Raw genomic sequence first — 22,504 nt, forward strand, 5'->3', positions numbered from 1 at the left:
ACTCGGAAAGAATAAATTGTTATTTTTCATTTTATAGGAGTTATAGTGTGTTTTGTTCGGAGGCGGCCATGAGCAAAGAGCAACACAATCCTACGCTCATGGTTGAGTAATTTGTGTTAAATGTTGTGTGTATTTATGGGTTTGATTTCCCTTCGTCGATTTCTTAATAGAAATTTTTAGAAATATAAAAATATTGCAAAAACAATTCGTCTGGGGCATAAAAAAGATTCAAACTCAGACGAGTTTGACTCAGCGAGACGCATTTTCAGCCATACCCATATACAAGAAGTATCTATAGGATGAGAAGAAAGAACACTAAAAACCAAAAGCAAGGACCCCAAAACCTGTCCACACAGGCGCAAAACAGGCTCATGGTTAGAGCACTAATACCAAAATTAAAGCTACAAACGATGGACAGAACACAAAGCTGCCACCAATAAAATTATAACACCATATTAGGCAACATAATCTTGATCACCTAGAACATTTCAAACATGACAACCAGATCCCTTCTTTTCAAATAAAAAGATTAACTCTAAAAGCAATCAATTGGGTCCCAACACCACTCATAAGGTGATTTAAAAAAGAAGCATGACACTAAATGGAAAAACAACAGGGAGACCTGCAACTACTTAATAACACAATATCCACTACAAATATTAGTAAATCCACTACAAAAGCATTAAACACCAGTGGGAAACATGTTTTAGTACATCTAGTAGCTACAAATATCAGCCCACAACAAAATTAACCAAGTTAATCAGTACATCTAAACAGGTTTCATAGCCACTATCATACAACTGCTTGAAGGCATACTCTCAGCACTAGGAATGACTGCTTGAAAGCATAAACTCAGCAGCGGAGCTTCCAAACTGATGCTACAAGTGTAAATGTGAAACGTAGTCAATGTCATAATTATTAGACAAAAGTCAAGTGCAAGAATTATTATGTAGACATGAATAATATGCATTTACATAAATTAACTTACCATTTGACTGTCAGACTGTTCGTTCATTGTTGTATTAGCAGTAATGTTTTGGCAAGATCTTATATTGTGCCCAACTATACCACAAGCGCCGCACTTATAGCTGGATCCTTTAGTGCTCTGGCCATATTCCTTCGATCTCACAATTTCGGGATCCTTTAGTGTCTCGTCAATGTTTTCAGTCTCGATATTTTCTGCACTGCCTGCATTTCCATGCTTCTCTCTCAACTTATTAATTTCAACTGTCATGAGATTAACAATATGTTTGTAGTCTTCATCATTGCGGTGTGCAACCACTGCTAATTCTTTAAATAAATAGTGTAAATTTGCAAGTCTAGCAATCAAATGAGAATCCCAGTAAAATGAGGCATTTGTGCAACTTCCGCTAATGTTTTCCTTCGCAGTCTTAGACCATCTATTCAATACCAAATATCCAGGCAACTCATCAAAGTCTAAGTTCACCAACACAACTATAATGTGCTCACAAGGCAAACCTATGGACTCCATCCTTTGGCAAGAACATCTAATATCTACAGGTGATGGGCAATAAGAAACATTCCACACTATTCTAGAACTCTTCCACTTTGTCACCAAATAAATTGAGTACATTGCCATCTCATGGCACTCCAACACCCTTATTAAGGATGCCTTAGATAAGACGGGTCGAAATAAAATAAACATCTTATTTGTGAAATGCCTTGATGCAAACCTCTCAATGGACCTCAAACTTGTTTGCAACACAAACTGACCATAATTCGATTCAAAATCAGATTCCACTTCCCTAAACCGAAAGTAAGTAAGGCACCTATGGAATTGTTCAACAAAATCAGTTAAATTACATCTCGACTGAACAAACTTTCCAATATGACTGTGCAACGCTTCACACCATGAAGTGGTCCTTATCCCTGCAAAAAAATTTCCACATATCAAAGCTGTAGCACACATGTTTCTTTTTTCATACAAATCTCTTATCCAAGTGTTGTCTTCCAATCCAAACTTATTAACCATTTCATCCCATGTTTCTTCGAATCGACTCACTTCAATGTCACCTAACATGCACTTCTTTAGGTACGGCATGACATCTGGAATACCTACATTGCTAATTGTATTGCATAGCAAATGCCATGCACATAACCGGTGGTGGGCTCTAGGAAATACTCTCCGTATTGCATTCTTCATGGCTAAATCACCATCAGTTATAACATAGATTGGCATCTTGCCTTCCATTGCCTCCATAAATTGTTCCAAAAGCCACACATATGTTTCTTCATTCTCCTTCGACACAAGTGCAGTTGCAAAAACTATTTGATTATGGTGATTAACACCAGAAAATACGACAAAAGGACACATATACTTGATCTTCCGATATGTGGCGTCAAAAGCCAAGACATCACCAAACACTCTATAATTCAATCTACTTTCCCCATCACACCAAAATAGATGTTGCAACCTCCCTTCATTGTCAATTGTGTGCTTAACAAACATCAACGGGTCTTTAGATCCCACATCTTTGAGAAACTTTAACGCGGTAGAGGCATCAGATGATTGTTGGCGTTTTTGTTTACCAACTTGATTATATAGGTCCTTTTTTATAAAACCTATCTTGTGATACCCTCCAGAGTTGTTTGCAAACGAACCAAACACTTGACAAGTCTTAATCCCAACTTTTCTAAAACTTTGAATTTGAGAATCATCAGCTGCACTGATCTTTTTATGTCATGGCAACAAAGAACAATATTTTTCTTCAAACAAATTATGATTATGTTTATCACTAAAAATTGTCACATACCATCTCCCTGATAGAGTATTAATGTGAACACGAAATTTAGCCTCACAACCACACTTAGTTTCACGCCTTGGTTCACGCTTTCGACTTTTCGTATTTAAACCCTTATCTTCTCTGTATCCTTCATTTGAACAAACAAATGTTTGTTGCAACTTTTCACCCTTGCTATTCCTACCAACCTTGCTTTTGCGTACAGAGAAACCATTCATTCTAGAATACCAACAATTGAATTGATAAGCAACTTCTAAATCACAAAAATCGTACCTACTAACATCATCAATGCTAATATTTTTCATATCAATCTTCAAAATATCTGTCAAACCATCTATGGTTATTTCATCTTCTGTAGAGTTATTTTCATCTGATTCTTCACTACTACTATACTCACTACCATCTCCGTCTCCATCTCCACTTAGATCTCCATACTCACCACCACTATCATCTCCACTACCATCCTCGTCTCCATTGCCTTCATGTTCATCTTCATACTTACCTCTATCATCTTCATTCCCTTCATGTTCATGTTCATCTTCATACTCAACGCTATCATCTCCGCTACAATCCTCATCGCCATTCCCATTTTGACCTCCATACTCATCTTCATACTCACCTCTATCACCTCCATCACTATTATTATTACTCATAATATTTGTTGACTCGTCCGATCTCTACAATGAAACAATAAAACCATTAAAATTTAATTGAATAACAAACACTTCAATATACACCTCAGTTTGCACAAAATCATTACATTATATATTAAAATACAACAAGTATCCCCAATACATGATATACCTCCCAATCACACTACCAATATAATCCCAAAACAACACCACACCACCAACCATTACTAATAAACTAAACCAGACACAATAAAAACAAGCATGACTAACTAACACAAAAACTAGACTGGAGTGCTGTTCTGCTCATGTACATGACTTCCAAAGTACACAGTATTCTAATTTTCATAGTTTCAGTTGTCTTAATAAGAGCATGAGCCAAGGAAAAAACTAAGAGAGCAGAGAAGCAACATAACATTCATGAGCTTTCATCTAACAACATAAACTTCATTTCAATTAGAGACAAACAAAAAAATAATAATGAAAAACCTACTCAAAGTAATCATCTCAGCTTGTTGGAATCAGAGTAGAAGAAAATGAAATTATCAACTTACTTTACACGATGCGTAACATAACCTGCCTTTGATATTCAGCTGCCGTCGGACCTGTTTTTCCAGTGTCTCGTGTGCTTTGATTCATATCGATTGGTGGTGGTGGATATGGTGGAGGTGAAGGTGGTGGTCGCCGTGAAGGTGAATAGAGTAGAAGTGGTGGTAGAGGTTATGGTCGAGGGGGTGGTTATGGTGGTGGTTGGGATCTAGGTTAGTGATATAAAAATAAAAAATTAATAATATAAATAAATTATTAGGAAAATGAAATTTAATTATGTTTTTGCTTTTTCAATTTTGTGTATAAAATAATTAAAATCCAAATAGTATTGTATTCAATGTTGGAAGCCCATGATAATCTATATACACTCTCCTTTCATCCAATGGTTGCAATTGAAAAAGAACTTGTGAGTATTCATAGTAGTCCATCATGGACCACTTGGCTTCATGGTCCATGTTAGAAGCAGCCGATATTTAAACACTCACATCTTATACTTATAGCTCATAATAATAATATAAATAAAATAGAAAGAAAATATATATATATATATATATATATATATATATATATATATATATATATATATATACATGAGCCTTAAGAACACATGGTAACTTTTCCAATATCCATTTTATCATACCCCTAAACACTTTTGATCTATGTTGATTTCCGAACTATGATTTGTGTCAAATGTACATGAGGAAATTTTCGCACAAACTATAATTCTGTAAATTTGGATATTTTGAACGCAATTTGTATCTATAACCAAGTATATTTTGACATACTATTTTTACCTTGTTTAATGCAAACTCAAGGATAGTTTATATCTTTTAAAAAAGATAACCAAACTTAAGCCACCTTAATGCACAATATTGCTTATGGTGTCTCTCCAAAGTGAAACTTTGACTATTGCCCTACCTTAAAATCGAATTCGAAGCAAATGTGAAAACAAACACGGTATTAAGTTGAGAATGATTTAAGCCACTAGGTTTGGTCTAGTGGTGAGGGATTTGGGTAATATGCTATAGGTTATGGGTTCGATCCTCAGCTCATTGTAAACTAAAAAAAAAAAAAGTTGAGAATGATTTTAAGTCGTTGTATAATTTAAAACCCTTGATATTGTTGTGGCAACTTAACCCTTGAAGTCGATGGGGGAAGAATGAAAAATGCTAAAGCCAATTGAATGATGAGGTTCATGTTTAAAGGTTTTAAATTGTAGTCACAATTATGGTTATGTTTATATTGCGATTCTTGTAGGAAATTACAATGATAAATAGTCTAAGTCCATAGTTGCGGTTTAGATTATGTCACTTAGGTCTCAACAACGAGTCTTGGGCCACAATCAAAACTATATCATATTCGAACAATATTCACATTAAAGGGAAAGTGATTATAAGTTCCTAAAAAAACCTTACAAACTTAACCATTTTATACTTTAAGACTCTCAAATTCAAATTATATTAGAAGTCAACATAAACAGAGTCATTCTTAAAACTCCACTACATTCCCATTTTCTAAACACATCAAATTGAACAATATACATTTCCTTATAAATGCATGACTTTATTTTCTTTTATTTAATGATATATACATGCACAAATATAATCTTGAACACAAGAATTCACAATTCAATATGAAGCAAGGGTTACTTGCAATTCAAACAAACCCATTTTCATACATTTATTTTATAATGTTAATTCATAAAACAAACTATATGCAAAACCACTAGAAACATAAAAACAAGTACAAAATTTGTTCCTACGTCAAATCAATTAAAAAATAATAATTAATGCTGGTGGTCTGGAGTCTTCACCACAATAATTGGACATGTAGCATGATTCACTACATGGTTGCTAACACTCCCCATTATAGCCCTGAAAAAAGAAAAAGAATGAGATATTCAATGAAATCTCATCAACAAAAATGCAATGCACGATATTCAAATGCTTATTTTGGGAGGTAGATTTTACATTAAAAAAAAACATATTTTACATTTTAAAAATGTTTACTATCTTATGTAAAAAAAAATTGTTATTACTACCCAAAATCCAGAATAATTTTACTATTTTTGATTTCTTAACTAATACTATGAGGCACTAGTTATCATTTTTCTTAAATACACTACTTCTTTCCATCCATAAAGATAAGTTTTTTTAGAAGAAAAAGTTTGACAAGAAATGCAATTGGTCAAATATCATATTCTTCTTTTTCTCGGATAAATATTTTGTAATAAATAGGTTTCCTCTTTTCTTAATTTGATTTTTAATTTTTTTTTGGTATTCCTCTTTTCTTAATTTCTTATGTAAAAATGAAAAGAAAAAGAAGACTTACAAAAGGTAACAAAAATAGTACGTCAACCGTCACAAAATTAATTATTTCTTTTTAATTATGCCCTCTAATTAATACTATTACCTACTTCATTCTTAATTCAATATCTAGTACTTTACATTTACGATCAAGGTAAATACACCAACATGATAAGTGTATTTTAATTTTAATAAAAGTATTATTCACACTCTATTTCATTTATGAATTTTCTTACTTTATTTGTCTAAGTTAGTCAATTAGTAATTCAGTACATAGAGAGTATATAGTTACCTTTTAATGGTTCCAAGGCCTCTGTTTCCCATGGTAAGACTATCTAGAGGTATTTGTTCAATTGCTTCACATAATTTTTCACCAGCATCTCCCCAATAGATCTTTACATGCACCACAACCTATGCCACAATAAATATCAGTAACTATAATAATGAAAAAATATACAAAAAATATATGAATAAAATAATGATTCTATAACCAATTTTTAGTTGGTTCAGTTGTGATTGACGCTAGATTTGGTAGGATGACCATGATTCGACCCTCGCAACTACAATCGTGTGGGACTGAAATCACTTGATGTCAGAACTGACCCATGAACCAAATTAGGCGGTCCAGTGGACTGGATACTGGTTTTCCAAATTAGGCGCTATATATATATATATATATATATATATATATCTTATAACTTCATGATCAAATTGAAATAGTACCTTTTTCTGCTCTACGGCAGATGTGGCGATTTTGATAACTTCAGGGCTGGGTTTGATTTCATATTTCTTTGAGAGTGTAGAGTCATTGAATTCAGCTAGAGGTATTAGAGCTGCATGATGAACATCAAATTGAAAGCCAAATCAATATAATTGTAGCTTTTATAAGAAGCTTTTATACCATGGCAATTTTCCATGTAAATAAGCCACTAAAATTCACAAAAATATATATATACACACACACCAACACTTATGTGTACGTACGTATTAAATTGGATCGTCAAATGATTAATTTACGAAAAAAATGTACTTACGTGAGCCGGTAACAGACCAAAGCTGCATTTCACCATGCTCATACTCTTCTGGGCTAACAATAACAAGAATGATGTTATCACCTTCTCTGACAAGATTATCCACCGTCCATTGCAATGCTTTGACACTGCATGGTGAGAAATCCACAGCTACACCCAATCTCCTTCCACTTGCCATTGATTCTTCTTGTTCACTTGTGTAATTGCATGTGAGTGCTTCATTAATTAATTTTATTGTTTTGTTTTGTTGTAATGGAGTGAGAATGTTTCACGGGACATAACTTAATTCTTGAAGACAGAACTAAACAATTTATGCGACAATTGCGTTTCTCCATTAGTGGTTGAGACTCACATATTCTCACATATATACTTTTGACTTTCACATTAATTAATTCACATATAGATTGTAAATATTTTTTTTCCATTGTAACTCACATATACTTTTGCATTTCTCTCTTATTTTTAAGAGAAATGTTATTTGAACAACTTTCTTAAACAAAAAAAAAAGTAGTCTCATATATTGTAATATTATTTTGATTATACTTAATTCAAAATTATATGATAATAATAATTTTGGATCTATATATTTTTTTTTATGCCACAATTGTATTTTCACTTTGTTATACATGATCAAAAGAAATTGAGAAGTGCTATAAGCACGGTACTCTACTCTTTACTATACTCTTTTTAGTATATTTTTAATCGATTGAAATTTATATAGATCTCACTAAATATAATCAGATCTGGATTTTATACGGTTAGTAATTTTATCACCGTTCGATTAAGATTGAACAATTGTGGTTTGATAATAAAAAATTTAATTTTAAACGAAAAATTAAAAACTGAGTTTAAATAGAAATTGTATGATTTTAATCGGACGGTTCTAATGATCTTTGTGCAGCAGACTGCACAAAGTAGTGATTGCACTTAATCCAAATCACACTAAATCATGTGTATTTATTAGAAAGTTTGTTGTTAGTAGAGTATTATTGCCCTTAGAGCACATGTTAACAAGACCCTTATTTAAAATACTTATTATCCATCATGTTAAAAAATATAGTTTAGTTGATATAAACTAGGCATGACAATAAAACCCATACCCGTGGGTATTCGCCCAAACCCTACCCGTTTTGACGGGGAAAACCCGAGTTGACTGGGTTTGGGTTCGGGTTTGGGTTTTCCCCGATTTCAAAAGATGGGTTTGGGGCGGGTAATGGGCACATTGATATCCACCCCGAACCCGCCCCGCTTATACTAAAATTAGATTTTACCTATTTTACATTAGAAACCCTTCAACAATCTTTTAAATTACATTCATATTTTTATATTTATTTTTAATTTGAGTATTAAACAAACCACTTTCTCTATTTTTTCTTTATTTAAAAAAATATTGTTGAAACAAAATAATTTTGGACATTTAACTTCTTTTTTTGATAAAAAAATACAATTCAAATTTATGTGGAAAGATGCGTAACGGGATACCCGAACCCCGATGGGGATACCCGATCCCCGTTGGGTATGGGTTTGGGGTTATACATTTTATCCCCGGTCGAAATTGGTATGGGTTTGGGGAAACCCGAACCTTTATGGGTTTGGGTTTGGGGAGGGCAATATCCGTCCCCGCCCCGCCCCATTGTCATGCCTAATATAAACTTATATTGATCATGAAAGGATGGAAGTTAAATTATCTACTTCTCCGCACTTAAGGTACGCGAGTGTGAATTATTTAATATTTAAAATTAAAATTATTATTTTTATTTATATTTTCTTTAATTAATATTCATAACACTTAAATTTCTAGATTAAATTCAACAAAAAAAAATCTAGAATAAAAATAAGATTATTAATTCTAGATTAAGTTAAAAATTAAATAAATTATATATATAATTTTAATATGAAATAAATTCTACAAGTTCAAGAGCCGAGTTTCTGTTCAATTTTATCTAGACTAAATGAAAAGACGTAAAAACTTGATTCTCACAATTTGGTAATTGATTTTTTTTTTTATCAAAAAAGATATTACATTAAAATTTTGATTAAAAAAAACTACATTAAAATTACTTTATTTATCTTGTAAGAAAAACTTTTTTCTCACATTTTCTAATTTTAATTTTGTTCTTGCAACCAATAAAGTTTTAATTTATTCCTTTCTCTCTTTGATGGAAATCATAAATTTAGAAAAGAAACACGTTCAGTTCAGTTCACACAACTCCACTCTTTTTTTAATAGTTTCCTTCTTCATTTGTCCATAGTATCAAATCAAATGCATTCATCATCTCAAAGCTTCTTCAGATTCTAACCGTAAAACTCTCTAGAACCTTCTTCCAAACCCTAACGACGTAGTTTTAGTTTTCTTCAATGGCGTTTTGGTGGTCCTTGCTCGTTTTAGCATTCGCTTTCGCCATTTGCAAGTTTCTTCTCATTCTCATTCCTCCTAAAGTTCCTTCAATCGATGTTGATGCTTCCGATGGTAATCTTCGTCACTCACTCGTTTTCACTCGTTTGTTCTATTGTATTTAAATTTGTCGTGATGCTGAAATTGTAATGTTGATTTTGATTATCGCAGTGTTGGAATATGGAAGCCAATCGCAGGAGAATAGATTCATATATGTGAGTGATGTGTTGATATAATGTTTGTATAATTGAGAATTGAAATCTTGATGCGTTTAATTTTGCTCTGTTTTCGCGTTTTGTTAGATCGGTTTTGTTTACGATTTTGAACTTGAAATTAGAGTTCACTTTAATTGGAAATGAGTATGGTGCTGCTTAATCGATTTGTTTTAGGAGTTACTTTTATCTCGGTGAAGCACTATGATGTGAGTTTTAGGACTTAGGTTTGTTTGGATTTGAGTTTATCTATTGTTATAAATAAGCACTGGTGAGGCTGTTTGAGAGAGCTTATTGGAAACAACCAACTTATGACATGTCCAAATTATTTTTGCTTTTTTTTCATAAGCTCTCCAAGTTAGTTTATGGAAATAGCTTATATGGAAATGGTTTGACTTTATTTTATATTTTTATTATAGAAGTAGATTAATGATGAACACTTATGCTTTAAATGCTTAATTAAGTTGTTAATTTTATCTCGTGATGTTAGTTTTAGGACTTAGGCCTGTTTGGATTTGAGTTTATCTATTGATATAAATAAACACTTGTGAGGCTGTTTGAGAGAGTTTATTGGAAACAACTTATGATATGTCCAAATTATTTTAGCTTATTTTCATAAGTTCTCCAAGATAGTTTATGAAAATAGCTTATATGGATTATGGAAACAATTTAACTTTATTATATTTTTTAGCTTATACATAAGCACTTATATGATGAACACTTATGCTTTAAATGCTTAATTAAGTTGTTTATCCAAACAAGGTCTTAATGTTGTTGGTTTGTAATTTTCCCTGTTTTTTAGAGAATCGAGGTGATCCGTCTCGTTGATGAAATTGCTTTTTATTCAGGTGCCTCCAAGGGGTGCGGCACAACAATCAGGCAAGAAAGTTCAGTGCTATGAGCCTGCCACCATGAAATATTTGGGATATGTTCCTGCTTTGACACCGGATGAGGTTTGTGAGCCAATGCTTATTGTTTTTTTCAAGAGACTAATGATTGTGATGCGTAGTTTAAGTATCTGGCAAACAAGCAGCCAAGAAATATTTGGAATATAATGCATAGTTTACCTAAGCTAGCAAGCAACTATTAGTTTTAGATGCATAGTGTTTATTTGAATGAAGTATCAATATTATTATTTTAAAATTTAATGAGTATACATTGATGGTGTAAAAGTAATTTACAAAGTCATCCAATGATATCTCATTATGGTACTATTTGTAAAACTTTTTTACACCCTCTCGGTACATAGTCGTCGTTAAACTCTTTATTTATTTATTTAATTAATGTTTATGCAAGTATTATATTTAGAAATAAGGAAACTTTAAAGTCTCAGCGAAAGGAAAATAGATAAGGGAATAAAACTAGTTGGTCTGAGTAACTCGTGAGTTTGTTTGATTTACTTGTATATCTTAAGCGAGCACTCGAAAAGCCATAAAAGTGAATTATACTGCATATGAACAAGTTATAAGTGTGTTAATAAATTATTGATATTCAATTTGACTAGATTCATTGGTATAAATATTCCAGAATTAACTAGTACTGATTTGAGATATCGATAGGTCAAGGAGCAAATTGAAAAGGTACGGAAGGCACAAAAAATGTGGTCAAAGACCAGCTTCAAGCAAAGGCGCCAGTTTTTGCGTATAGTATTGAAGTATATAATTAAACATCAAGCACTTATCTGCGAGTAAGCACTTCAAATCAATGGTCATAGTATGAAGATTTAAGTGTTTGTTTTTTTACTTATCTAATGTTGTGAGTTGCGACATCCTAAATAAAAAATGCAATTTTTTGCATAGTTTTATTTGATAGTCTGAAAAATAGATATGAACCTGACTTATTGCATAAGAAAATCAATATCAAATAAAATCAATATCAAATAAATCCTAATGTGTTCCCGTTTATTAGGATATCTTCACGTGATACTGGAAAGACAATGGTAGATGCCTCTCTAGGAGAAATAATGACAACATGTGAGAAGATCAATTGGCTTCTGTCAGAGGGTGAACAATGTCTGAAACCTGAGTACAGGTACTTGTCTCAATCTTTTGTATTCAATATTATATTTTCTCATCTTACTTTAGAGTTTAGACTGAAATTTTTTGTAGTTCTCTACTTATCTTTATTTATTCAAAAAAAAAATAAAAAATACATATGTTTCTTTTCTTTATGGCAATTGACAAGTAGATGCACCATACCCCCTGCCCCCCTCCAGTCCCAGTAATTGACTATTTTCTTCGTTGAGATTGACTCATGTTATATTATCTCTCATATTATTTTCTTTTTCTTTACTACAGCTTTTTTAACATTAAATTCGTAAAGTCTTATATTCATGGCTTAAATTCTATGAATTTTTTTATTTTTTTTTTTATTTTCCATGTACATAAAGAATGTCTATTATTTTTTAATAAGTAAAGAATGTTTCTATGTTAATACTGCAAATCATCTCAGTCCACTTTTATGACCAACTTTTTATTTTGCAATAAATCAAAAAACTTGCAGATCCTGTGGAAGATCAATGCTTCATAAGAGAGCCAGAGTAGAATTTCACCCCCTTGGTGTTATTGGAGCCATTGTGTCGTGGAACTATCCCTTCCATAATATTTTTAACCCTATGCTAGCAGCAGTTTTTTCTGGAAATGGTATTGTGATTAAGGTATAAAACGACATAATATGTACTATGTGGTACCTTTTCTAAAATTGTTCATCATATGGATGTATTGCCATTTTTTTAAACAATAGACATTGTTGACTGCTGTTATACTAACATAGGGATGATATTATATGTTCCTTTAAGAAATAATATTAAAAATTGAGATTCTGCAACATGCAACAGCAATACCTTTTTTTATGGTTATAATTTCCAGTTTGACTGAAATCCTCGTGATTCTGATGATAGATATCAGAACATGCAAGTTGGTCTGGATGCTTTTACTTTCGGATTATCCAATCAGCCCTTGCTGCTATAGGAGCTCCAGAGGACCTTGTTGAGGTGATAACAGGGTAGAGCCTTATTTTGTACCCTTCCTTTTTCCCTTTAATTTCAAAGTCATATCTGCATCTATACCTCAATCTGATCTTTCTTACCAGGTTTGCTGAAACAGGAGAAGCACTGGTGTCTTCTGTTGATAAAGTCATTTTTGTTGGATCACCTGGGGTTGGGAAGACGGTATGATTCCCTTGGCCAATCAAAATGGTTTATCCTGTCCTCTCATCTGTAAATTGTATCTCATAGTAGTTTATTTATGTTATCCATCATATATGTTTAATAAAGAATTTCCCTAGAATACTTGGTCAATGTTTAGTCTAGTATTAGGATTAGCTGAAGCCCCATTCTGTACTCACAAAAAGTGTAACCTCAACCAAAATCAATGTATGAGATGGTTTGAGGCTTTGGGGCTTTGGGCCTTTGGGCCTTTGGGGCTATTCCCTACTTTTCCATATATGCTTCTTCTATTCTTTCCACTTAGATGATATTTCTTGTTCTTTTATGCAGATAATGAAAAATGCTGCTGAGACACTTATACCAGTTACACTAGAGCTTGGTGGAAAAGATGCATTTATTGTTTGTGAAGATGTAGATGTGGACCATGTATGGATGGATATCTTCCATAATTTATTATTTCCAAAGCCTTGCATATGATATAATTGTTGACCATATTTGGTTGCAGATGTTGGCCTTACTGCATAATGATATATTCATTGTTGAATGCCATAGTTTTAACTGTCACTGATCTGCTGAATGTAGGTTGCTCAAATTGCTGTCAGGGCTGTTCTTCAGTCAAGTGGGCAGAACTGTGCTGGAGCTGAACGATTGTATGTCCATCGGAACATTTATCCAGCTTTTGTCAGCAAAGTTACCAAAATCATCAAATCCGTTACAGCTGTAAGTGTTTTTATATGTAAAAAAATATCATGCAAGTGATTTTCTATGACCTTTCATTTGTAACATCTGTCTTGTGCAATTTCTTTCTAAGTCAATATGGGATTCTTGTCAGATTTGCTTACACTTGATTGTTACAGAATTGCTATATCAGAAGTCCATCAGCTTATCTTTACATCTGTTCTTGTTTATTATGAAGTTGCAAGACGGTCATATGATTCATAATATGTTTTTGTCTTCTTCTATTTTTGTTGCATTTCTGCATGCGTCTTCTTCTATTTTTCCATAGAGGAGGGAAGAGAAAGAAATAAAGACTCTGAATTATGATGATGATTTTATACAGTAAACTACACGCTAACCCTTATTAAAATTTATACTGAACTAGTAATCCTAATTAAATAAGGAAAAATATCATTAAATATAGAGGAATACAGTATTGGGAAAAACCTAAGTCCCACATAGGATAAAGATAGGCCTGAAATGAGTTTATAAGTTAGTGGCACCCCTCACTTTACAAGCTTGTTTGTAAGGATGAGTCAGACACAATGTAAAAACATAATATGGTATGATCCAGGCCACTTACTACCATTTATATCCACGCACCAAACTCAATAGTGTTGGGCGTGAGGTTGTGCATTGGGAAAAACCCAAGTCCCACATGGGATAAAGATAGGCCTCATATGAGTTTATAAATTAGTAGGACCTCCTCACCTTACTAGCCGGTTTTACAAGAATGAGTTAGTTAGGCCTAATATAAAAACCTAATATACAGAAACCAATCTTCAGAGATAATCTATGATATTCTCAATTACTTTAAGTACAACTCTGTATTATGAGATTTTTTAAAATATATTATAACAGATTGGTTACTTAGTAGCTTGCAGTGTTAAAAAATGGCAAAGTGATAGATTTTTACTTATGGGCCTAGGATCCATGATTAGATATAGATGAGAGGAAGGGACAAGAAGGTCATGAAATTATATAAATTCTACAGATTGCATTAACATTGAAAATTGAGTGCTGTACTGGCACGAATCATATTTTCAGTTATTAATGGAGCATAGGCATCTTCCTCAAAATTATTTAGTATGAAGTCCATTCTTTAAGGCTTTGGGTTAATGATTTCTTGCAGGGCCCACCACTTGCTGGGAAGTATGATATGGGAGCTTTATGCATGCATGAGCACTCTGAAAAGCTTGAAGCTCTTCTAAATGATGCTTTAGACAAAGGAGCTGAAATTGTTGCTCGTGGAAGTTTTGGACATATAGGTGAAGATGCTGTTGATCAGTATTTTCCCCCTACTGTGATTGTCAATGTGAATCACTCAATGAGATTGATGCAAGAAGAGGTAGCAGAGCTTGCTATTTTCTCCATTTTTACATTACCACTTTTTTCCATTTGTTATTTTAGTTTAGTCCATATCTCTGTAACCAACAAAAATATATGGTTCATATCTTTACTACAAGTATTGGAGATTTGGAAATTTGAATAACTTATTCTCATATAGTGTAACCAACTATTATTCAAGAATATATTTCTATCTTGTATGGTTCAGCAACTGCTTACTTGATTCATCCGTGTATTTGACTTATAGGCATTTGGACCTATCATGCCAATAATGAAGTTTAGCTCTGATGAGGAGGTTATCAAGCTTGCTAATGACTCAAAATATGGGCTCGGCTGTGCTGTTTTCTCAGGCAGTCAAAGTCATGCCAGAGAGATAGCTTCACATATACATTGTGGGGTAGCTGCAATTAATGATTTTGCATCAACATACATGTGTCAGGTAATAAATCATCTCTCTCTCTCTCTCTCTCTCTCTCTCTCTCTCTCTCTCTCTCTCTCTCTCTCTCTCTCTCTCTCTCTCTCTCTTGTGTATGTGTGTTTCACCTGAAAGGAGCTCTAGTGGTAGCGTAATATGATGTGTGCTTTGTTTTTAGGAAGCACACCTGAGTAATGAATTTCTGATTTTGTCTTTGTCACGAACCAAGTCTACATAAAACAACACACGAATGTTTTATATTACATATATAAACCTGTGTGCTTGTATTGAAGTTTGACCTTTTTAATATAAGAATCTGGGTGGCAAGGATCATACCCTAGAGTCTAGATCAGTTTGTCATAGAGTAATACCATGTCAACTCTTCCAAAAGGTTAGAACTATTATGCAGTCTTTAAATTTCCACTGACGTAAAGTTTCATTCTGATTTTCCAGTCCCTGCCATTTGGGGGAGTGAAACACAGTGGATTTGGAAGATTCGGTGGTGTTGAAGGCTTGCGAGCATGCTGCCTTGTAAAATCAGTTGTTGAAGATAGATGGTGGCCATTGATTAAGACCAAGATACCAAAGCCTATTCAGGTCAGTCTGGCAAACCTTTCATAATATCTTAAGACTTCACTGTTGGTGGATAAATACTGAGACGCGCCTTTCATTTGTCATAGTATCCTGTGGCAGAAAATGGATTTGAATTTCAGGAGTCACTCGTTGAAGCACTTTATGGGCTTAGCATATGGGATCGTTTGCAAGCATTGGTAAATGTTGTGAAAATGCTTACTGAGCAAAACTCAACTGGTGGCAATAAGAAGGAAAAATGACTAATCATGTCAGGGCGTTTAATGTGCCAAATCGGTAATAGGCACATTCAAATAATTAGGGGCTTCTGGTTTGTCTCCAACTACTATCAGTATTAGCTATTTTCTATGTCCCCTGTCATTTTTGCTGTGGTTATTTGATGATGATCAAGGATAATTATCTGATGAACATCAATACGTTTTTTCTTATATATCACGTTAATGAAATCATGGAAGCAAGAAACTTTAAAGATCATATATTCTCTTGAATTTTATTTTTTTAAATACTCCATAGAACACCCCATGATTGGCGACTCTCTCAGTGCGCCCATGATTGATAAGTTGCGTATCATATGCTCACCATTAGATGTTGGTCCAAAGACCTCTCACCTTGACATTGACCATTATAGTTGAGAGCGTTTGTGGTTTTGTCCGGAGATTTACACAAGTAGGCGTTACAACTTAGTAAATCCAGTTCACAGGAATGGTTTCTTTCTTTATACCATGTTTTCAGTTTTTAGCATGTACTTTATTATTCTAAAACTAAATGATGAATGCCTTAAAGTGAGTACCCTCTATATCTATGAAATGAGTGCTTTCATCTTTTATCTTTAATATAGAGTTTGCATGTTTTGAATGTTCTCTACTCACATTAAAACTTTAGAATAAAGTTTAAACAATACAATTGTACGAATGATTAGGATTAAAAAATGTATTACAAGTTTACTTCTAACAGATACATTTTTTTACCAACCCGCCCTAATTATAGGGCATTTGGCTCTCATTGGCTGGCTCTAAAGTATTCTTACAATTGAGTTTCTTGGACTTGCTATTGGATTAATCATTCAGTTGGTAATGAGACATCTAATTTTAGTAACATTAGGGTTGGTTGCTAAATAGAAGAAACCAGAAATATGTATTTTATGGTTAACAATATACTCCCGCCGGTCTATTTTACAAGAGAGTCTACAAAAATTGATGTATTTTGTCCATATTATGAATCAAATATATCAATTTTTGTTGACTCAATTGTCTTTTATAAAGAATTAGAGATAGTAATTAGTATTTTTATTTAACAATTTGTGTTAGATGAATAATGTGAGATGGATAGACCTACACCGTAAATTGTAAAATGACAATTCAAATTCAAGATACATTATGGTGCATTTGAAATGGAATCAAATGCAAATTAGAAAGCTAAACTAAGTAATAATCGTAAGATGTTAGGTACAATATCACATTAATTTTCTGTTCATAAGAAGGTACCTAGCTAGGTAATGAAGTATTTCAAGTACATCCGCAATTAATTCACATCACATGGTCATACATGCATAAACAGGTAAGCTGTCATCAACTCCCAAAACCTTAGGTTGCTTATAATTTGCAAAAGCAATAAATTAACATTCAAAGTGATTCTTATATCTAGCTACCTGAACTTGAAAGCAGTAGCTGAATCCAAATGGTATATATGAACCCACCACATGTGCCTCTGAAATGCATCAGAATGAAAGTTCTTACCTGTTCATACATATCATTTCATATATAGTGGCAAAACTCGGATTTGTCTTTTGGCAACAAAACAGTGACTTCTAACTGTTTTGTATGAATGAGTTCTAAATGAAGCTTTGAGTTTTAAGGGCATCTTTCAATTTTCACGTTGTTACCAGGTGTCAAATTATAGGTACTATTTTTTGTACCATTAAATAGCTAGATTCCCATGCACCCAAGATACCAACATAAAAATTGTTATGTAGTGACTGGTTTAGAGATTAAGAAAATATCAAATGATCGCTAAATCAGATGCTAATGTTATCACCGTGGTTTATGGACATTTTTTTCAATCGTCATTAAGTTAGTCACAAATTTATTTAGCATTTGATTTAGAGATCGATTTAGCGATCAATTTGGAATCAATCGCTAAATCGGTTGTTAAATCTACAGAAGATCAATAGTAGATTTTAGTAACTGAAATTCAAGCCCCTTTTTTTTAATCATTTGTAACTTCAAACTTAAAATAAATGAATGGTGCAGATTGGCACTCGACCTCAAGTCCATTCGAGAACTATAGTATTATTGTGGATTTGAATTATCTTATATGCAACGTGTAAGTCAGTTCATGATAAGTGTTTGATCTTGTACATCAAGAAATAATTTAAATCCTCTTGGAGAAGTAAAATGATTATTAGCATCATCATAAATGATAATTTTCCCCTTCTCCAATTAAAAAAAAAAAGGTTTGAATCCTCTTTTCAAGTGTGTATCTTCACTTGCAAGTGACAGATAATTCTAGCATAATTGAGTGAGGATTGATACACATGTGAATTCGAAAAGAAAACATTTCTATGAAAAGAGGAAAATTGACACAAGACATGCATAATAAATTAATGCATGCAACCGTGTCTGCACTGCATGTGCATGCATGCCATAACCATTCATCATAAATGAATGATACTTGAGCCTTGAGGGTCAAATTCCCTTTTGTCAAAGTGGAATAGGTCTATAATATGTAAACATGAAGAATAAATAAAAATGGAAATTTATCATTCAAATAGAAGAATAAGAAGCTATTCATATTTTCTTTCAAGTTCCATTTTCCTTTTGTCATAGGGCTCTGCCATTGCTACCCTGTAACTTTCTTTTTCAAGCTCAGAATTCATGTGCTTTGTCCTTTCTCTAGATGTTAGATTTTTACCTCAATGAAAAAAAAGGAAGGTATACCCCAAAGCTTATGAGGGAAGGTTAGAGGTAAAATAAGGAATCTAAGCAAAACCTATATGACTGATTCTTGAGGCATGTAAAATTAATTGACATGTTTGAAAATTCTCGAGTTCGAGTAGAATTGATTTTGTATATAAAATATTAACACAGGCACGAACATGACACTGACACATCAACAAGAGTAATCATTTGACAAAATTATAATAATCGGATATGTCCTGAGCTTGCCACCTGATTCTAACTTAAAGCTACAATTTGGAACTTTAGCCTCTACAATTGATTTACCTCGATACAATTGATTTACTCTCGAATTTATTTTTCAACTAACTTTTATATTAATGTATTCAAACATTAATCATTTTGTTTTTGTTATAGCATAACCAAACACAGATAAAATATAAAAGGTTGATTTACTTTTAAACCAATAAAATTGTTTCTTTCCACTCAACCTGTTGTGTTGTGTCAATTTGTTTCTGAAAAAGCTTTAAATCAAAAACTGAGACAAAAGCTTGATTTTAGTAATAGTTTTTGTGTACATTATATTAAATACTAATAGTTTCTGTGTACATTTTCTGTTGGAAAGAAATAAAAGCCTTATGGAGTATGGACACTAGAATTCTCACATTTATTACAAAACTTTTATTGTCGTATTAAAACTTATATATATTAATATGTATTGTATTACATATTAATACATATTAATATTATACATATTAATATAATCAATTCTTGTTTTTTTTTTTATTTTTTTTATAAGAAATATAATCGATTCTTGTGTTGTATGTTTCTATATTATTATTATTTTAAAATTGATCTGAGAATCGAACTCATGACCTCTAGAATACTACCGAAACACCTCACAACTAAACCAAACTTCATAATATATCCACAAATCCTAGCTCATATTGATAGAAATGCCGAAATTGCTAAGTCGAACGCTATGACCAGGATTCGAATCTCGATCCCTCAACTTTGTGTGTGAGTTTCTAATAACTTATCATTTCGTCTATAAATCAACTTCATAATGTACTTCAAATGTGCAGGCGCAGGCCAATCATACCATTCTTATATAAACATCAGTCTAGGGTCACCAACCCTACAAATCCTTCTCTCCTCTCTTCAAAATTCATTTCTAACACTCTTGAGTTTGATTTGATTGAATATACTTCTTTGTCAAGTAGATTAATTAATAAAAAAACATATAGCCATAGCTGCATTAAACATGACTATCATAATGTCTTTTCATCTGTTCTTCCTCTGCATCATAATGCCCTTCCTTGTATTTTGTGATGTTGGAATGCATTCAGGTAACAGAAACAAATCATCTTTTGCTTAATTCTCTCTCTCTCTCTCTCTCTCTCTCTCTCTCTCTCTCTCTCTCTCTCTCTCTCTCTCTCTCTCTCTATATATATATATATATATATATATATATATATATATATATATATATATATATATATATATATAATAGTCTAATTCTTTATCTGATCCAGAAATTTACATAATGTTTGCAGGTTCTTCAACACAAATTTTTCATTCTTACCATGAAGACAAAAATGGTTCCATAATAGCATCAGAAAAATCAGAACATTCAAATTCCACCTCAACAAAATTTTGGTTTCATGGTACACATGCAATTCTTTCATTCACTCACTCATTCATTATTTAATTTTTCTTTTAATAAATAATCCATCAATTTAATTTCTAAAATATATGAAATTCATCACTTTATCCTCTCCAATACATTTTATCTGCAGTTGCATCTCAGCCCCGCATTTCTTTTTTACAATATAGTGTTCAAATCATACCAAAAAAAATTGAATGGCGCAGATCTGGACTAACTCTGGTAAAAATTTCACTAGAGAGGATCCTAGTCTAGTCCCTGCTGTTAAGATGTTATGAACTAACACGACAATTTTCACATACTTAAAAATAAATGACGGATTTCATATACTTTAGGGCTAAGTAGGAGACAGAGCGATACTTTCAGGGACTAAAATTAAATCGATAAATTATTCTTTTTTCAACAGGTTCTTGCAGAAAAAGAGACATTAGTATCTCACAAAGCAAAGCTTCAACTACTGGAATTCCACAGTACATTGTGAATATTGTCAACACTTGTGTTTCTGGTTGTGCTCCTCATGATATCCATCTTCATTGTGGCTGGTTTGCTTCAGCAAGAATAATCAACCCTAAATTGTTCAAGAGACTCTCTTATGATGATTGTTTGGTGAATGGAGGGAAACCTTTGAGTTCTAGCCAGATTATTAGATTCACTTATTCTAATTCCTTTATGTACCCTCTTGCATTTAAGTCTGCTAGGTTTTGCTGAGTCCAGAAATAGAATTTTAAAAATTATAGTCCCTATTTATTCAAAACCTTGTTTACATTAACAAGAGAAATTAAATTATAGAATTTTTCTTTAGTTTAAATTATATGGTTGTAGCATAATGTTGCATGGAACACTTGGAGATTAAAATCAAATATGGTGATTCTTCAGTATAATAGCCTCTTAATGCTGTGTGTCTGCCTCTCTTTGGTCTTTTGACTGTCTCATGAGAAGTCCTTCCTGAGAGTCAGCAGAGGGTTAAGACTCAAACATAGAGGACAAAATTGACAACACCATGCATGTAGTTAATCACACCAATAAAAGTGCTTTGCTTTCACTTTCTACTATAGTATTTTCTTTACTTTGATCACTGATCTTAATTGGAGAAGGTAGTTGTTGTGTGTCAGCCTTTAGCAATAACCACACTTTCATAGCTCTTTTAAAAATCAAACATAGAAATGTGGATTTTTTTACCATATGTTTGAGGTAAGTTTTTTTTACCACCTTTTGCATGGAGATATGGAATAGTCAATGTCAATGTTTGGGATGATGTGGATTGCTTGCGGTAACAGATCAACGGAGTTACACGTAGTTTTAGATCCTAACGGTTGATATCAGATTAGATGAATAAGATTGAAAATTGTATATTTTTGACTAAAACAATCTCAGCCATTGATTTTAAATCGGACAATAACAACTGAGATTGTCTACTGTAATAACAGGAAATCTCTTTCCCAAAATTTGTGCTTAAGTTGATAACACTCTCCGTCTTAAGTCGATCTATACGAGGATAACTTAATTGGTAAGGACATCATATATAATATGTAAAGATTAATGTTCGAACTTTAATATTTCACTTATATATCTTAAAAGATAAAAAATTTATTAATAGACTATTTAACAAAAAAATTATATTTCTTTTGATACCATAAATTGATATGTATCTCTATTTCAGGGACTAAAAAAGAGAAAAAAGTGTCAAACATGCAAATTTCAGGGACCGTCAAACATTTAAATGTATATATCGATCTATTAAACTTCACGGATTAAAAGGTGTGGAAAAAAACTTCAAGGATTAAAATGAAAATTTTTGGAAACTATATATAGGGACAAAAAACA

The 22,504-nt window shown here is 32.6% G+C and overlaps 4 protein-coding genes across 4 annotated transcripts; 2 read left to right on the forward strand and 2 right to left on the reverse strand.

The window, feature by feature from the left end:
* Positions 1-824: 824 nt before the first annotated feature.
* On the reverse strand, positions 825-4,030 carry LOC123886262 (protein FAR1-RELATED SEQUENCE 5-like). Its single transcript, XM_045935594.1, has 4 exons — positions 3,968-4,030; positions 2,775-3,439; positions 989-2,687; positions 825-878 (listed from the first exon to the last, which is right to left on the reverse strand). Exons 1-4 carry the CDS (start codon positions 4,028-4,030, stop codon positions 825-827), a joined length of 2,481 nt encoding a protein of 826 aa, XP_045791550.1.
* Positions 4,031-5,600: 1,570 nt separating this feature from the next.
* Positions 5,601-7,468, reverse strand: LOC123887163 (universal stress protein PHOS32-like). Its single transcript, XM_045936451.1, has 4 exons — positions 7,281-7,468; positions 6,970-7,079; positions 6,539-6,657; positions 5,601-5,814 (listed from the first exon to the last, which is right to left on the reverse strand). The coding sequence occupies exons 1-4, from the start codon at positions 7,453-7,455 to the stop codon at positions 5,727-5,729; spliced, it is 492 nt and encodes a 163-aa protein (XP_045792407.1). The 5' UTR covers positions 7,456-7,468; the 3' UTR covers positions 5,601-5,726.
* A 1,943-nt stretch (positions 7,469-9,411) lies between these two features.
* On the forward strand, positions 9,412-16,596 carry LOC123884593 (aldehyde dehydrogenase 22A1). Its single transcript, XM_045933726.1, has 14 exons — positions 9,412-9,747; positions 9,844-9,887; positions 10,733-10,837; positions 11,444-11,571; positions 11,793-11,915; positions 12,387-12,540; positions 12,784-12,887; positions 12,975-13,053; positions 13,381-13,476; positions 13,633-13,770; positions 14,900-15,115; positions 15,362-15,553; positions 15,983-16,126; positions 16,210-16,596. Exons 1-14 carry the CDS (start codon positions 9,636-9,638, stop codon positions 16,360-16,362), a joined length of 1,788 nt encoding a protein of 595 aa, XP_045789682.1. The 5' UTR covers positions 9,412-9,635; the 3' UTR covers positions 16,363-16,596.
* Positions 16,597-20,186: 3,590 nt separating this feature from the next.
* LOC123887014 (TPD1 protein homolog 1-like) lies at positions 20,187-21,581 on the forward strand. The gene is made up of 3 exons (XM_045936285.1): positions 20,187-20,363; positions 20,571-20,681; positions 21,087-21,581. Exons 1-3 carry the CDS (start codon positions 20,279-20,281, stop codon positions 21,386-21,388), a joined length of 498 nt encoding a protein of 165 aa, XP_045792241.1. The 5' UTR covers positions 20,187-20,278; the 3' UTR covers positions 21,389-21,581.
* Positions 21,582-22,504: the final 923 nt, after the last annotated feature.

Source organism: Trifolium pratense, linkage group LG5 (assembly GCF_020283565.1).
Source record: "Trifolium pratense cultivar HEN17-A07 linkage group LG5, ARS_RC_1.1, whole genome shotgun sequence".
Classification (NCBI taxonomy): domain Eukaryota; kingdom Viridiplantae; phylum Streptophyta; class Magnoliopsida; order Fabales; family Fabaceae; genus Trifolium; species Trifolium pratense.